Source organism: Acomys russatus, chromosome 7, assembly GCF_903995435.1.
Source record: "Acomys russatus chromosome 7, mAcoRus1.1, whole genome shotgun sequence".
Classification (NCBI taxonomy): domain Eukaryota; kingdom Metazoa; phylum Chordata; class Mammalia; order Rodentia; family Muridae; genus Acomys; species Acomys russatus.
In genome coordinates, this window is record NC_067143.1 from 52,018,943 (window position 1) to 52,037,424 (window position 18,482).

The window sequence follows — 18,482 nt, forward strand, 5'->3', positions numbered from 1 at the left end:
TAAAACTGGATTGGAAAAAAAATTAATGAGGCATGACAACTCATTTTTCTTACAGTGGTTAAGATTAATGGCCAAGGCACTGCTCTAAAAATAATAATAGCACTTGTTGACCGACCACTGGGAACAGTCATTATCTCCAGCCTCACAGAAACCTTCAGGAAGCTATTAGCTTAGCAAAGTAGGTGAGCACTGAAGGCTCAGAAACTGTCTCTGAAGTCACATGGAGGCTAGGAATGTGGCTGCAGTGTGCTTAGTGGCATGCAGGAATCCCCACCATCACGTAAATCGGCAGTGGTGGTCTTATGTGTAGCACTTGGGAGGTAGAGGCAGGAGGTTCTAAGTTCAAGGTCACCTTGACTACTTAGTAGTCTGGGACACAGGAGACCCATCGCATTGATGGTAAATGGGCACCGAGCTCCTCCATTCAGTGCAACTCTGGGGACCACATATTTTATTGATTAAAAAAAAAAAAAAAAACCAAACCATAAAGTATCCATCTCTATATGCAGTGCTTGCTGCTTCTCAAGTGTGGGGGCTGGGAATGCACATAACTCATACTATGAACTTGGCTACGTGCCAAGCGAGAATGTGGGAGCTGCACAGTTCCCACGCTTTAGGAGTGAACTTTGAGGTTCGTGGCAAAGACAGCCCTTACTGCTTGAGAAGCATTCTGTCACGGCACGTCCCACCTCCGGTGACTTCGGAGCATGGCCTGCCCCAGTACCCAACCCTGACATGCAGAACTTCTTTCTGTCCTTCCCATCACTGAGAACTGACACCAAGCAAGAGTGGCAAGAGGACACTCAGGCAGCCCCTCAGCTCCCAGCCCCGCCACACCCAAGCTGGGAAGCCTCTTCATGAAACTGGGCCGACCACACTCCATAAAACTGCTATCAAGTGCACAGAAGCACCTGGCCACCCAGCAGGTATATGGCAAACATGCCCGGGGCTGGGCTTAGCCGGCCAGTCTGAGTATGGGTTGCTTTGGCCCTAAGGGATGCAGAGAGCTGCTGTCATTCCGGGTCTAACTCAGAGCGTATGCATGTGCGTCAGAGAAGGGCCTCCACCAGCGCTGAGAGGAACTGTGGAACCAATCCCATCTCCATGCTCTAACCACGACCATGGCTCAGGCAAGAGCCAAGGGATTTCCAGGCAGGAGGTGACCCAACAAAGGCTCATCGCTGCACACTGAAGTCACTCCTGATGTTCTCCTGTCCCGAGTCTCCAGAGGGATCAAGGGAGTCATCTGTTTAAAACGGAATAGAATCCAACTTTGAATTCTTTTCCTCTGCTTGCCCTCTCCAGATGCAGTTGCAGTCTGGCTCTTGCTTTGCATCTGTAGCTCACAGCTCTCTTTGGGCCATCAGAGATGATTTTTCTAATGGACAAATCTGGCACATTAAAATTCTTTGCATAGTGCCAAGTCTAAACTATTTAGCAAAGACCCTGAGTATCTGGCATGATGACCCACTGTCCTGCCTCCATAGAAGCTCCTCGTAACTTGAAGCACTGACTGCATTCTCTCCTGCTCCTCACACTGCCCTTCCCCACCCGGCAAGCTCCAGTCTCTTTATGACGTCAACTTCAATGCTGCCTCCTGTGTCTCTCCTTTATACCTCAGGCAGACGTGTTAGAAAGAGTTCAGGCTTCAAGTTAGAAAGCCCAGGGCCCACCTTTGGCCCTTCTTCTAGGCCAGTCAGAATATCAGCCAGCCCACTAACAGTCTGGAGGTAGGGAGGTAAGATCCAGGGGGTTATGGCCACAAGGCTCCAGGTCCTAAACCACCATCTCTCATCCACGAGCACCAACTTTAAAGGGGTCATTTGTTTTGTTTCTTATGTGGAGTTGGCCTCCACACAGGTTTGCTAAGCACAGACATGCAAAGAGTCTGCCTTTTCTAGCTGTTCACTTGAAATTATTAAAAATAAATGTTTCTACTTATTTGCAATTGCTTTAAACTCGGTGTGTGCAAATAAACATACGAGAGCACACATGTGGAGACCCTAAGAATCCAGGTGTCTTCCTGGGTCACTCTGCATTTTAACCTTTTGACTGACTGGTATCCCATCTCTCTGCCTCCTGTTAGGTAACAGAAGGGCGAGAGCAGACTCTACCAAGGGGTACGGGGAAACATTACAAACAGGCTTTCTGCTCTAATAGCTTACTTGCCTTCTGAGCATCCCACTCCAGACAGACATGTTTCTGTACCATCTTTGTATACTCTTTAAGCTGAAGAAAGTACCTAGTAAGTCAAGGGTTTTGTCCTTTTGCATGTGTGTGGCCACGCAGGTGCTCACGTGTGTGGAAGCCCGAGGTTGATGTCAATGTAATCTTCCACCATCTTCTTTCTTTACTAAGGTGGGTCTCTAGGCTAGTCCAGCTGGCCAGCCTGCCCCGGGGAATCCTGTTTCTACCTTCTGAGTGCTGGGATTAAAACAGGCCAATATGCCCACCTGGCTTTTACTTGGGAGTTGGGAATTGGAATGGTCCTCACACTTGCATGACGAGTGCTTTCTCCATCAAGCCCCAGCCCCAAGGCTCCCATCCTTTAAATGGAGACTATCACTCTGGTCTCACCTATTTGCAAGCATGGGCAAAAACTGTCCCTGGGCCACTTTCTACCTGTGAACCCATAGCACAGCCGACTTAGGGCAAAAACTCAATTTTTTTGTTATTCTTACAAAGGTTGTATCAAAATCAAGGACAAGAATTAGATGAACTTTTAAAGGCAAATAGTATTCTTGACTTCAACTGACACCAAATAGATGGATAGAGCTTAATTTACAGGGTTTCTGGTGAGCTAAGACAATTGGAAATTTTTATTTTTTGTCTAAACTTCTAAATTCCCCTTAACATTTATTAGTCTGCTTATTTAACTTTGTAAGTTAGTAAGTATGGTTTCTGAAACATAATTGGCTGTTTATAGATTCAAGAGCACTTGGCGGGGAGGCTGAGAAATACTGAGGCAGGCTTCAAATTGGAGTATATGGGATCTGAACAAGTCCATGTCCTTTCACTTATACAAATGAGCAACTTCAGTTGTGCTGGCAAGATGGCTCAGAGTTAAGGGCACTGGCTGCTCTTGCAGAGGACCAGGTTTGTTTCCCTGTACCTACGTGGTAGCTCACAACCACTTGTAATTCCAACTCCAGAGGATCTGATGCCCTCTTCTTACCTCTATTGACACTAGGTACACACACAGTGCACAGATATACATGCAAGCAAAACATCCATACACACACACACACACACACACACACACACACACACACAAAATGAGCATCAGTCAACACGTGATCCTGCATGAGGGTTAAGACTAGGCAATGAGTCCAATGATGTATGTATCTTGCCTCCACTACTTCCTATTTCTGTGTGCCTCAGTTTCCTCATGTAAAATGGGAATAAAAGTGCCTGTGTACTAGAGACATAGTTCAGCAGAGCGCTTGCCTAGTATGTACAAAGCCCTGGGTTCCATCCCAGTACCACACAAACCTGGCCATGATGGCTTATGCCTAGAGTCCCATCACTCAGGAGATGGAGAAGACCAGGAGTTCAAGGTCATCACTGGCTACACAGTGACTCTGAGTCCAGCTTGGGATACAGGAGATAGTCTCTCAAAAAGTACTCACCCCAGGGCTGTTAGGAGCAAGAGTTATTAATATTTACAATGCTTGGCACATAGTAGGTCCTCAAAAATGAGCTCTTTTCTCATGTGTAGTTTCATGTGTCAAACTATAAGGTGCTGCCTACATATTAGCTCATTAATGGTTTGCCGCAAGGCAGGCAGCTGTGCAGTATAAGCAAAGCGCAGGCCAGAGGGCAGAACCCGATCCACAGTCAATGCTGAACAGAGGCCCCGCTGCTTCAAGTGGGCTCACACTGTTGGGACTCTATATAAATCAAGTCGAACCTACAGAGAACCACTGTGCCAACTGCCTCAAAATAACCCTGCCCACTTGCTTGAAATTTGTCTGTAACTCTCCGCTCTCAGTGTGGACGGGAACTATGTTAAAGCTCCTCTATTCGTGCTTTCCTTACACGGGCCACAGTATTTATATAGATGCTAAATGAAGCTCCGACAGTGGAGAGAACCCACGCACCTGGGAACGCTGCCCCAGCAGTCTCCTCTACTTTTTGATGCTCTTTGCAGACTAGAAACTTTGCCCACTGTGCCCACTCAGGTTCTCTGCTCAGCGCAGTTCCTGTCCTACCACTCATCTACCCACTGCTCTTGTTCTGAACTAGTTAGTGTGTATGGGACTGGGTTCTTACAATGCTAGCCAGAGTCCCTTGTCTGGGACCAAGGTGACTATCGCTCAACTGCTTGGGGCTTTGCGTTTCAAAGACAAGGTGGTTCTTCCATCCTTCAAGAGCAGTCCAGGAGAAAGACAAGCCGCCCGGGAGAAGGACCTTGAGAAAGCCCGAGAGACCAAAGGGAAAGCTGAAGAAGAGCTAGCCACAGAGAACTCTGAGCCTTAAAAAAGAAGGTGGCGAGAGCCAAGGGGAGGCCTCCAGGAATGAGGAGCCTGGCAAGAGTGAGGGAGAAAAAATAGAGGAGGAGGGGAGGGTGGCAGCTTAGGCTTGAAATGGAAGGGCAATTCTGGAGTTACGGTGGGTTCTGATCCAATGGAAAATTAGACCAGAAGCCTTACCAAGCCTCTCGCTGAGGAGCCTGGGTGGTCATCTGTGGGTGGCCCACACTTAAAACACACACACACACACACACACACACACACACACACACACACACACACACACACACACGACAGAGACACAAGAGGGGAGAAGTGTCATCGTGCAGTAGGGAGTGGTGAGAGCCAATCCTAAATGTTATTTGGGTACAATGTGCCCTTCAGAGAGGGCATGGTGACAGCATGGGCTAATTTACAGAGCCGCCAGGGTAATAACTCAGAGAGCAACGTTGCCTTCTCACAAAATGAGGCAGCCCCTGAAGGTTTCATGGTGGTAAAAGCTGCATTATACAGCATCTGAGATCCCGGAACCAGTGAAAGGGGAGACAAGTTTACTAAAACGAGTCTGACACTGAGTGCGCTTCTGGCAGATCCATTATTAGGCGCTTGTTCTACCCTGTCCTCAAGAAATGATTCGTTTCCTTATAAGGCTCTTCTTTTCTGCTCCCTGTATAACAAGCTCCATCTTCTTAAAGGTGCAAAGCTAAGAAAGAACCTGTCCTGCCCCATCCCACTCCCTGTGTTTTAGAAGCTGAGTAGAGACCCCTGTCAATGAGGGTGTCAAAGGACTATCAGCTTTTGAGCTCACCTCTTAAAAACCGATTCTGCTACAGAAATGCAAGCTGGGGAGTCTGGAGGGCAACAATGCGATTGTTTATACCAGTTGCCAGAATAAAGCAGGTTTAGCTATGACAGTTTCTTAAATCTCATTAGCACTTTCCCACTGCTAGACCTCAGACACAATGTGCACTTACAGATACATGTACTCTCACAGCATATAGGAGCACAGGACATGCCAGCTGTCACTCATCACAGAGACCTGACATTTAATGGAAACTAAAAAAAAAAAAAACCTTCTCAACATTTTTCAGTTGGTCCCCATTATCTACAGGCAAAATCCAAACCACTCAGCAGTACCCCTGTTTCACAGCTCAATGGATTTCCCTGTTTTAAGAGCACTTGCTGCTCTTGCAGACAACTTGGGTTTTACTTCCAGCACCCACATGATGGCTCAGGAATGCCTTCTTCTGGCCTCTTACAGGTAACAGGAACACACATGATGCACATACAAACATAGGCAAAACACTCATATACATAAGAAACAAATTCTGATTCTACAGTCTACTCTACCTCACACTCACAGCCATGCTCCTCTGCCTGGGAAGTTCTTCCCTTGCTCCTTTCTTGGCAAACACTAATAACACTGTCTTCAAGGAACTGTGTGGGTCTCTCTCCAGAAGCTTACTCTGAGACCCACCCACCTTCTTGAGAGCACTGGGAGACCCTGATTCCTCTATCACTGCACTCACAGCGCTGCAATTCCATTTTACAGTCTCATGTCCACTGGATCCTGAAGACAAGAAACAAATTCTACAATTTCTATCGTATCCTCTTGTGTTCTGGTCAGAGACCTGGCACATGTTAGACACAATAGATGTTTTAAAGAATAGTAAATACTGCCATCTATAAACCTTTCTTTCAACAACAAAAAAGATTTTTTTTTTTACTCTTTAAAATCTGTCATAAAACAGGATAACCATCTTCCCTTGTAGGTCAGATACACTGCCAGGAGGCCTCTAAGAGGACAGCATTTGGGTCACGTGCTGGTAGCTGCCTGCATCCACCGTCAGGAGAGAAGCAGCACCCAGTGCCTGCCACCATGGACCACAAGGTACAAGCTACAGATATCAGGTCGGCTTGGCACACAGAGTGGCTCATTTTAGCTCAACTTTGTGAAGGAACCCGAGACAGAAATTTGCCCAACATCACCCAGCCAGCAAGGGATGAAGCCAAACCAATACAGAATGCAAGATCAGGATGAGATTTTCTTCCTAATGAACTGAAAAATAAGGTTGGCTAAAACTAATATTTCCCACAGGACTGAAAAGATGATGAAGACAGCAAATAGCACGTCCACTTCAGACTATGGGTATGCACTTTTAATAACATAAACTGGAACCCAGCCTGGTCCTGGCCAGCATTTAGATAACTGCACACCCTGCCGCCAGGCTGTCAAATAACAGACCCATCAGACACAGCTTCTCAGATTTAGTTAACTCGTGGGTGACCTGACCGAGTACTGTATATACAGCACGGACAGAAAGCCAGCACTCTGTGCTTGCTCAGCTTTGCAGGCAGCTCAGAGCTCAGGTGGCATGCTGGGTACGGTGATCCAAGACTGGCAACTCCGGCACCAGAGCTCCAATTCAAATTTGGTTTTATTAGAAATCCCACCATAATCAGATTTTTTAAAAGACTGGATTGTTGCCTTGTACTTTTCCATTCCCATTTAGAAAAATGACTAGAGGCAATGACAAAAATAACCACTTAAAATAAGGGATTCTTCTCCAGAGGTTTCTTGTCAAGCTTAAGTCCAGGCATTCCACTCTTTTCCAGTTGAAAAAAAAGGAGGGGTGGGCTCTGGAGTATGCCAGCCTTTACACAGCCTGCTGTGCAGAGCCTCTGCCCTCAAGTCCTCGACGCAAGGCCAGGCCTCCCTTCCCAAGCTGCTGGCCCCAAGCAAGCCCTGCTTGCCTGCTGCGTAAATGCCAATGTCAGTCCCAGCTCTAACCGTCAGCAGCAGGATACAAGCCAGGCCTCAGTGGAAGGGTCGCGTCAGACACCCCTCACCTTCCACAGATGAATCAGTCCTCTGTGTTCCCTTCCCTACAGTGCAGTGTGCAAAGCCACTGCCATACAGCCTGGGCGGTCTCACCTTCTGTCCAGCCACAACGGAGGGTTCTTGAAAGTTATTATCAGAACCAACCAAAGTATAAAAGCATTTGTTCTAAGTATTGTCTAGATCTATGCCCAGTCAGCCCCCTAACTCTTCCTGGGGAGCCTATCCTGCTGGCAAATGAAGGACTCGAGAATACAGAGGAGCAGCCTCTGTGTAGAAATGTGTGCCTGAAGTTCTCCATACCCTCCCAGAATGAAAAACTGTCATCTCTGGACTCTGTATTTCCTTAAGAGGGAGAAATTCTATCTGGTGTGCAGCAAGCATTTCTCTTTTTACCCTTTCATCTCACTATATGGTCCTACTTTCTAGGTATTAAGTATGGAATATTTGGGAGAAAAAAAACACAAACATAAGTACATTGATACCCTGTGTTGGCAACAGGACTGCTGTCAGTGCCCACCATGAGACTCTACGTCACTTCTGGTAAAGTTGGGTACACTGGTAAACTTCTGTCTGTGCTCTGCCCTAACCACTGGGTATGAGTACGGTCCTAGAGAGCTGCCATGAAAGAACGGACAACAGGCACTGGCCTGGCCTGGAGCTGAGTGTCACTTATCATTCAATGGAGACAGGGGGTTAGAGGAAGATTTTAGTTTTAGCTTTTTGTCTGACCATGGTTTATAAGATTTACAGAAAAGAGATTTGTGGGGCCAGGGGACAGAAGTGTGGCAGTAGGGAGAGGAAAGTAGAGAAGTGGCGAACACATCCAGTAGAGTTCATAAAATAAAAACATTGTCACAAGTTCACAGCATCCGGAGGACCAGATGAGGAACATGGCATGGGGTGAGCGGGGCCCAGGTAATTCTTGAATGAATTCTCCTAGGCAGATTAAAGATTGTGCTTTATAAACTCATCACAATGTAACAGCTTTAAGATATTCTTTTGCCTCCTGCTTCCAGGTGACTTCCTTTTGGTTGAAAAAAACAGAAATGGTGTCCCATAACGGCAGAGCAGCATCTTGACACAGGTGCAGCACGAGCCAGGCAAACTTACACAGTAAGCGACAGTCTATACTTCTTGGTCTTCTCCCTTGACCACACCAAGTCCTTCCAGAGGCAGCATTTACTTCTTCTGGAAGAAGCCAGTGATGGACACTTGTCTGTTGGCTTTGCCCAGAGCAGCGGCCCCTTTCTTGAGGCCCTTCCGGTCTTCTCTGGGCTCCTTTTTCACAGTGGCAGCAGGGTGTCTGTGTGCTGGGGCGGGCTTCACCTTAAGCTCCTCTTCACTGTCTGAGCAGGATTCACTCTCGTAGACTTTTTCAGTCACTGGGGTAGGAAAAAAGGACATGAGTGGCTTGAGTCATTCACCAAAGGCTAAGTTGTTCTGCTCATCAGGTCCTGAGTCTTCTCCCGGAGACCACATCTAGCCTCAGCCAGGAAATGGCCTGCAGTCCCAGAGCCTCTAGGCGGGGCTGAAAACCCCCACTCCTTCACAGCTGAGCCCCATGTATCAGAGGGGCCTTTATCATCTCATTGCTCACATACGCCACTTGGGTCCATGTCTACACTGCTGACTTCCTGAGCTCTACATACGAACTGTCTGTATTGCAAACCCCTACTCCTAACTCCATGCTCCGACTGGCTTCCCGAGTCCTGTTTCCATGACCTGCACACTTGCACATTTCCACTTCTGCCTAGCCACTCTCCTGCCATGGACACTACTAGCTCTCTCCATCCTGGTGTCAACCACAGTCCCCCACCCTCATCCACCCCTGTCTAAAGCCACAGTGTGCTACTCAACTGCTCGGTGTTAAAGACTGCTGATGAACTCCAGATTTACTGCAGCCTACATCATGATGAAAACTGCCCAAATAGACCATTCTAGATGATCCAATTGAAAGTTCTAAGGACAGACAATGATAAAATAAGAAGCAAAGTTACCTGTTTTCTTACTCCCTAGCAGCTAAAGGCTTTTCCTGTGCTAGAGAGATGGCTCAGTGGCTGAGAGCACTGGCTGCTCTTGCAGAGGACCTGAATTCAGTTCCCAGTCACACACGGCAGCTCACACCTGCCTGTAACGCCAACTCCAGAGGGTCCAATGCCCTCTTCTGATCTCCTTGGGCACCAGGCACACAAGTGATGCACATACATTCATGTAGTGTACACATAAAAAAACTACAGTCCCCTGAACTCGTCCCAAAGGACACCTGGAAGAGAACTATGCCACAAGCAGTCCCAGTATGTGCAGGCAGAAGTGGTGGCTCCAATCATGTTCTCACAGATCTACACCATGTGTCACATGCACCAGCTAAGGCCATACTCAGTGCTCCCTCTCTGTGAGGAGAACTAAAGTAGAAGCACCCAGAGTCTTCCTCAGCCTTTGTGGATGCAGCAACTGATAGAGAGGCAGTAAGGGGAAACATCTCGGTCACTGAAAAAGTAACCTCATATGCACAAAAGTGCTCAAAGCATTCAAGTCAAAGAACAGAGATGGTTTCATACTTATTCACTGATAATATTTTCTAATTAAAATATACTAGTTAAACTGTTTCAGAGGCACAAGCATGTGGATTCAACATCTGTGTCCTAAAGCCTGGGCTGTCCCAATATGAACAAGCACTGATCACCTGGGGAGCTGGTGGGAGCAGTGCTGAGCCCTAGCTCCATGCTCCATGCTCAGAAGCAGGTCTGTGGTGGGACCCGAGACCTTGTTTTTAAACACATTCCCATATGACACAAACACTGCTGATCTGGGTGGCATTTGAAGAATCAATGTCCCTTCTCCATTAAAATGGGGAGCACACTGACCCTCAGCATATATGGATGTACCTGGTAGTGTCTGGCAAATACTTTTCAGTGTTCTTCTTTCTTCAGTGTACTCTCCTGGATGTTAAGTGGCCTCTGTAGCACACCCTTCACCCACACCACCTAATCCCAACAGGGCTACAGACCCACCAAATATTCCCCATGGAGGTTTTAGTATTTGTCTTTACTTTACTTGAGAAAGCCACTTTGATGACACAAGCTTTAAAACCATAACTTGGACTGGAGGGCTTGGGCTCTTCAGTGACCTAGTCAGAAATGCAGCATCTCAGCCGGGTGTGCTGCAAACCTGACATCTGTGTACCTAGGGATGGGTAAGAAAACCCTGATGAGAACAGCTAAGTTATATGGTGAGACCATGCCTACAAAGGAAGAAAGGAGAAGAGAAAGACAAGGAAAACGAAGAATTCCAATTTTAGCAAGACTTTCAGGTACTTCACATAGCTAATAAAATTAGAGAAATCTGCCAATCTTTTTGAGAAGACACTTGAAATATTCCCATGGAATACCTATAGTTCAGCAAGCACATCTCAGAACACACTCCATCCCCAACATGCCCTATGCTAAATGCATCATACAACTCAATTCATGGGACAAGATTACGGGCTGTCATTTGTTTATATGTTAGTAAGATCTGAAGAGCTGTCTATAGAAAAGAGATGACTTCACAGCTGGTAGTCAGTCCCGTGTCTTCATAAGCTACAGTCCCTATTCAAATGGTGGCACGTCCACACCATCATATTTGAGGACCCATTACCTTGTTATTTCATTACTTCCTGGGGAAACCACTGGCTGTCTTGTGGCTGACTTCGTGTGGTACATTGCTCGGAAAGCTAAAAACCAGCCAGGGCATACCAACCAAATGTCTTGAGTAGCACACTTAATGTAGCAAGCTTAAAAGGGACATTTCTATAGTCAAAGTTGTAGCTACTTCAAACTAAAGGACAAAGGAGATTTGAAGTTCAAACACAGCACCTTTTTGTTAGCTGGACATGCCACTTTCCTTGGCTGCCATTCCGAGAAGCTTGATGTGTGAACAGTATTCAATTCAGCGTCTTTGCTCTTAGAAATCCATTCCTTCATAAGAAATTCACCCCAACCTAGTTCAGGGCTTAGTGCCATAGTTCCTTCTACAAACCCACAGGGAAAAAAATCTAGCAAGGGCAAGTAGACCCCTGTGCAAGTACTTCTGCACAGTCGAAGCCGAGTAAGGCAAGCACAGCCTTTGTCGGGAACCAGAGCCAAAATCCATTAGGCTACACTAGGACTAAAAACCTTAGGAAAAAAGGTGCTATGTGATCAGTTCTCCCTGCTGCCTCCAAGCCTGTTAATAGTCCCATGTAGAGAAGGGGTCACAAACAAGCCCAAGTACCATACCTGTTCAAAACCTGAGGGCTCAAAACAAAGCAATAAACAATTAGCTACGGATTCCTAATGAACTCTCATAAAAACATCCTTTACTGCAGGGCATGGTGGTACATGCCTGTAATCCCAGCACTTGGGAGGCAGAGGCAGGTGGATCACTGGGAGTTTGAGGTCAGCCTGGTCTAGAAGTTGAGTCCAGGACAGCCAGGACTACACAGAGAAACCCTGTCTTAAAAAACCAAAAAAGATAGTTTCTTCTTTTAGAGTAAGGAGGAGAAAAAAAACTAGCACTGATGCTTTTGTCTTTTTAATTCAATTTTTTTTAATGGCTAAGGCACTCAAATTATATTGAAATACTACAAGCAAAAAACAAAACAAAAAATCATTAAACACACACAAAGACCCTCAAGAGAAGTAGCATGAAGAAATGATGCCATCTGCAAAGAATGTCTCAATTATATATGACAGTCACAGTGACAAGCCTGTCAGCAGACCGAGAGGTGGGTAACAGTATAGGGAACCTAACAGCACAATGTCTCCATGAGCTCTAGTAAGCACCCTGCCAGGGAAGAGCTGATGCGTCAGAGAAAATCAATCTTTTTGTCTTGTTTTGGTTTTTTCTTTTAGGTTTTTCAAGACAGAGTTTCTCTGTGTAATAGTCCTGGCTGTCCTGGACATGGTTTTGTAGACCAGGCTGGCCTCGAACTCATAGAGATCCACCTGCCTCTGCCTCCCAAGTGCTGGGATTAAAGGCGTGAGCCACCACGCCCAGCTGCCAATCAATCTTTTAAAGGCAGAAATTTGTACCACTGTGCCCAGCTTAAAGGCAGAAATTTGAACAAGAAAAGGGAAATCAAAAACGCAGGGCAGCCTAGTGGTGGTAGCAACACACGCCTTTAATCCCAGCACTTGAGAGGCAGAGGCAGATGATGCATGACTTCAAGGCCAGCGTGGTCTACGGAGTGAGCTCCAGGACAGCAAGGCCACAAAGAGAAATCTTGTCTCAGAAAAACAAAACAACAACAAAACAACAACAAAAAGCCAGATCCACTTCATGGAAGGCGCCATAAGAAAGGAGAAAGAATTATCCATGCCCCACGCAACCAGAGGTTTACAGGCCTAAATCCTAACTGCTTCCAGACCAGAGAGCATGGTGTTGGAATCTGAGCATGTCAACAAGCTTTAAGTGCTGAATCCCAAAAGCCCCCCTCACTCCCCCCCCCCCCCAAAGACTGTTCAACTGTAGAAAGAGCCTGACCTGGCACAAAAAGGAACACACAGGAACAGGGAGATCAAATCATACTCCTCTAAGAATGAATAGGACTGGACACCAAAGATTTGACTCTCTCCAGGGTCCAACCACCTGCGGGGAAACCTCCATTCTACTACTGAAACGTTTAACACAATCAGTCTTTTAAAAACATGCTTCTCGATGTTTGACACAATGTTACTACCTCATCTGAATCTTCACAAACACCCCACCAGGAGGCAAAATAGGTATTTTTCTTCCAATCCACAGATCAAGAAAATCCCCAGCTGAGATGACGTGACTTTGATGCCACACTCTCAGAGTTTTATTTCATGGTGTAGGGCCCACACACAACAAGAGACCAATGTTCTGAATTCACTGCAGTGTTCTTTGTACTCTGTTCCCCAAGTGTGGGCCACTGGCCAGAAGCAGCAAGCACCATAAGCATTTACATCTGGGACAGATGCTCCCCAGAGGATTCTGGCGCCCCTGATCGCAAACATTTGTCTTACCTATGCAGCCTTCTTCATCCACAAAGGTTTTCGATTTCAGTACCCGCTTCCGTTTTCTTTTGTTTTCTCCACTTGAACGCTAAAAGATCAAAGAATAACAATAGTAAGTTGACCAGTGAGGCCATAGAAAAAAACAACAGAAGATTTTAAGTCTCTAAAAACCTCCCCCCTAACATGCCATTGTGATAAAGGGTACAAAGAGCAACTCTCCACTCTGAGTGAAGTGGCCCCGCTGCAGAGGCATAATGCTTACTGTATGCACATGCCTGGCATCCCCCTGCTTAGGAAAGATCTGTGTTCTTGGTTAAAAAAAAAAAAAAAAAAAAAGACAAACACTTGAAGTGGAAGAGACAGCCAAGGAAAGCATGCCATGCAGTAGGCTTGCGTAAGGGCTTTCCAGGAAAGCTGGGGCAGTATGTTCTCAGGGGTTTTCAGTGTGTGCCCGTGCAGCAGGTACCTGCTGTGTTTAGCCTTGGCATTTGAACATTATAAAGCCCAGCTAGTTAAGGCAGAGCATGCATCACTACTGTCAGTTTCCTTTGATCTCCACTGCCTCTTTCATTCCATTTCTTTGGCTATGATATAACAGTACGAGATTTACCTAAGTCTTAACAGAATGAGTTAATGAAAGCGAATGGTTACAAAGAAAAGGAGGCTCATCAGCATTCATCTTCCTAACATTTCAGCATGCACACTAACAGACGTAGACAAGCCACAGCTAAAGAGCACTCAAAACTGCACGTCTCTGTTGTGGTTGGAACATCTAGCCCTTTTGTTTTGTTTCCTTTTATCTTTCGTAATTTGTCCTGGTGCAGGCAAGGCCTCCTTCTGCACAAAACTGCAGCTACGTAGCACAACAGCCCTGATGGCAACGGTCACAAAAAACTAATCAGCTGCCCAGAGCTACCTCTGCAACCTTCCTAAGGCTATGTCCTACAGCAACAGCTCCCCTCAGGCAAGGAGAGGCGTGCCAATCTGCCAGCCTGAACAGGAGCACCGTGAGAGAGAGCCAGCTCCCCAACTGGTGAAGCATGGACAAAGTCACACTTGATTCAGCAGAGTGAATGCGGGTTCCTGAGGAGAAAAGACCCACAGGGTAGAGCGCTCGGGGGGTTACCTTGACAGGAGGGGGCTCAGGCTTTGGCACAGGATCAGGAGGTGGAGATGCAGGAGGTGGAGATGGTGACTCTGCTTCATACATCTCAGGAGCGTCTGGGAAGACTGGGAAAACGGAGCAAGCTTAATGAAGAGAACAGGCTCTAACTGGCACAATGTCTTCCCACTGCATCTGCCTTGAAACTTCCGGTTACCAAAGGGCATTTTGTAAGCAGGAATTCATGACAACCAAGGACTCAGCAGTTAAGAGACTTAACTTTAAGATACATGTTAATTTTATAAAATTACAATTGGAGAATAAAGATTTTCTAAAGTAGGCAAAACCTTAGAGATTATCTTAGCCAAGTGTTTTATTACAACAAGATCAGAGCATGAAGTTGGCTGACCAATACTGATCACTTACCACACGTCAGCAATTTCTCTTTACCCTCACCACAGCCTAAGAGACAGATTTTACTCCCATAATATAGTTGAGTAAACAGAGGTTCCAGGAGACTCCTTTACTTGACAAAGGCTCACGACTCATAATAACAGGTTTTGAACGCATTGGTGTGCGTCTACAGCCTTCCTAACCCAGCCACACGACTTATTACCATTCATGACCAAAAGGAAGTGGAGGCGGCCTGCTCTACTTAACGCTCCACAGCAGCGTCTTTGCTGCCATGGTCGGAGGATGACTGCTAGACCGAGACTATCCAGCTGGCAGGATGCGCAGGACTTTGGGAAAAATCACCTTTGAAACTGATCCCCATGAAACATCGAACAACCAAACCTGATTAGTAGTTTCTATGGGGCTATTTCTAGTGACTTCCCCACTGAGAAGCCTTGGTTTGCCACACACAGAATGGGCAGGGAAAAAGTCAGAACAGAAAGAATGTGTGGAAATGGTATCGGACAATAGAGCGCCATGGGAGGGAACAGTGTTTCTCAGTGAAGGGGGAGGTCCACAAGAAAGCCACCAGAGAAGACGGAAGGAGGGGCAGCAGACCTACTGCTTGTTGCCTTTTTAAAAAAATTTATCTCCCCCTGGTCTCCACAGCTAAGGTCCCAAGCCAGGGCCTTGCACTTACTAGGTGAGCACTCCACCACTGAGCTAAATCCCTTGCCCAGACCTGGGCTTAATCAACACAAGGAAACTGTAGGTCTTAGATTGGGCCTGGGTGGCTGCTTAGCTTCACCTGCTCCCAATCTCCTGGCTACGTTCCAATTCTTTGCACAAATCTTGGATCTGAATTTCTCCTAACTGATTAAGTCAGTCTTTAAAATTATGACAGTGGTGGGTTTATGACCAAATGACCTAAAGAGGTGAAGCAGAAAAGAGTCAGAATAAAGCAGTACATGAGACACTTCAAGTATGAACCGGGCCCCCTAACTCTACGAGCTTCAGGCTAGCTATGAAGAAGCCAGCTCCATGGCGGGAGCCTGAGCAAGAGACGTGCCACTCCCAGAACCAAGAACTCAGGGTTCTGAAGTAACTAGCAGCTAACGAGAAAGCTGGGCCACAGTGGAAAATCTAGGCAGCAAGGAAGGCAGAGAAGAGGGGTTTTGAATACTCAGTGATAAACCTGGGCACTGGCATTCTACTTCCAGTTCTTCAACAGCATGACTTAGCCAAGGGAAACAATTCCAACGGCGCCCTCAGGCCCCTCTTAGCACTGCATGCAACTGTTCGCCTATGTCTCATCTCGGACTCATAGTCCAAAGAGCCAGGGATGCCACATGTCCTGGCACTGAACACAGAGCAACAGTAACAAGCTTTTCCTGAATAAAATTTGGGGTGAGGAATATCCAGGTCAAGGGAAGACTGCAGATAACTTCCCACTTCCTTCTTTTCACTTGCCCATCTCCCAAAGACTCATAAAAATAATAAAATGTTATAATCCCCCTGGAAGAGAAGAGAACAGAGAAATAAAGAGATTTCAACACATCCTGAGAGATGGAAGGCAGATGGGAGGACACTGACAACAAAAGTCACTTCAGTGATTCAGATGGAAGGATTATGATTATAAACTTTGTTTTATCTGACTTTAAAAATTGTGTATATGTAGACTGTGTTTAAACTTAAATATTTTAAGGAAGGATAAACAACCAACATTTTCTATTCTATAAACATTAACCACTCATTCTCGTAATAACTCCACAAATCATGATTTGTCTAGTACAACTGAGGCTCAAAGACATTTTTAAAAAACGTGCCCACATTCAGTCTTTACCGTCAAGCCAAGCAACCTGACTCAACACACTCCACTGACGTAAATATGACGGATGCTTTGTGCACTAGCGTATCTGAAACAGATTTGTAGCGATGGTGAGAAACACTGCCGTGGTGAAGCATCAGCTCAGGACAGCAGCTTTTGCTGGGGCAGACTAGGAACCGCAGGAAAACTAACCCCACCAACCAGCAATGTAATCATTTGTTTGTCAAGAGTCTTCTGGCAGAGACTTATATTCTTTTTCCTGGAAAGCAATCACGGCTTCCTAGGACCCAATATACATTTTTATAATACCTATCCTCACCGAAAATAAGATGTGCCTGTGTCATGTGCTTAATATTCTCCACAAACAACCTGCAAGCTTAACAAGTACCTAACACAGGTATAAAAACTACTACTTTCTGGCAACACAAATAGAAATGTTATTTCTTTTAAGTATGTAGAACTACTAGAGGTGCTCATTACACTCCAAGGTGAAGGAGAGTCTCTGCTGAGGAGGTTCTTACAAAGATGTCTGTCACAGCTGAACACACTGGACACTCAATGGGGTGGGGAGTGGGAGGAAGGCACAATGTGTTGTCTTCAGGGCCACAAAGAGCTAGAGCTTGTAGTGATGGTGCAACTCTGGGGGAGTAAACACAGAAGGGAAGCCTCCACCTAACATCAGTTAGAAACCAGTGCAGGAAGGCTTAAACGCAGATCTGTGTGACTCCGGAGCCCTTGCTGTCCTGCACGCTTGTAGCACATCTACTAAAAACTAGTCTGAGACGCAGATCAAGCTGTTACAATCAGTGGAAGACAAATAACAAGTTAGAGAATGTGTAAGGGTTCAAAATAAAATCTCGCTGGATTTCAGACACAGAAAGTTTAGAATAAAACGGTTCAATCAGATGCCAAAAAACGATCTCTGCCAGAGAGAAAAACCTGAGAGGCTCTGATCTGTCACCTGTTGTCACGTGCTGCTCACTTTGATCACATTTCTTTGCACTCCTTTCCCAACTAAGCAACCACAGACACATTTCTGATAGTCCAGGCTACTTTTATTCTGTGTGCTACATACATTTTAGAAGTATGCAATGGTGCTCAATCAATCACTCCATTCAGAGCTGGCACTTTCAATAACACTACAAACTGTCCAGTGTTAGATCTGTGAGTGGAAGGAGTACATGCATGTTCATTTAGGTGGGTATACACGTTTGCACATGTGTGGAGGCCAACGCTCAGGCACAGATGCCTTCCCTCAGGATCCGTCTGCTTTGTCTTGCTCAGTAGGCTAGGCTGACTGCCCAGGCAGTGCTGGGGACTCACCTGTCTCCACCTTCCCAGTGCTGGGATTGTCAGTGTGCACCCTTTACACAGGTGACAAGAGAGGGCTGCATGCTTGTGAGCCAAACACTTAGCGATAGAACTACTTCCCCAGCCCGCGTCTTATCTTCTCATGGACACCAAGCCCTTGGCCTCCGAGTCCCTCCAGAACCGTCTCCCGGCTTGTCTCTGCCGTTGGGAGTGGGAAGACTTCTCTAGCTATCACATTTCCCTAAGCTTACTTCCTAAATATTTTCCCATGTGCCCAGAGAGGCGCATGCATTTCGGTTCCTAACTGGTCAGGTGCTCCCTGGTGAACTGTAGTTCATTCACATGCTCTAGAACTGTCTTTTCAGTAATCTCAGTCATCTATTTTCATAAATGGTATGAAATGAAAATACATGAACTACCCCCTCTGGGATGCTGTGCCCTGCCCCTGCCTGTTTCAAAGAGCCATTAAAGCCCACACTTCTGAAAGGTACCAGTTCCCTCACAGCACATCAGAGCCTGTGATCCTTAACCCTTAGCC

At 46.3% G+C, this 18,482-nt stretch overlaps 1 protein-coding gene across 1 annotated transcript in view; it reads right to left on the reverse strand.

Moving 5' to 3' along the window:
* Positions 1–7,158: 7,158 nt before the first annotated feature.
* Positions 7,159–18,482, reverse strand: part of Pold3 (DNA polymerase delta 3, accessory subunit) — a 39,664-nt gene continuing 28,340 nt past the window's right edge. The window contains exons 10-12 of the mRNA XM_051149010.1: positions 14,437–14,540; positions 13,320–13,398; positions 7,159–8,696 (exon numbers count right to left, since the gene is read on the reverse strand). Coding sequence (XP_051004967.1) covers positions 8,494–8,696; positions 13,320–13,398; positions 14,437–14,540 — 386 coding nt within the window. The 3' untranslated portion in view covers positions 7,159–8,493. The remainder of the gene's footprint in view (positions 8,697–13,319; positions 13,399–14,436; positions 14,541–18,482) is intronic.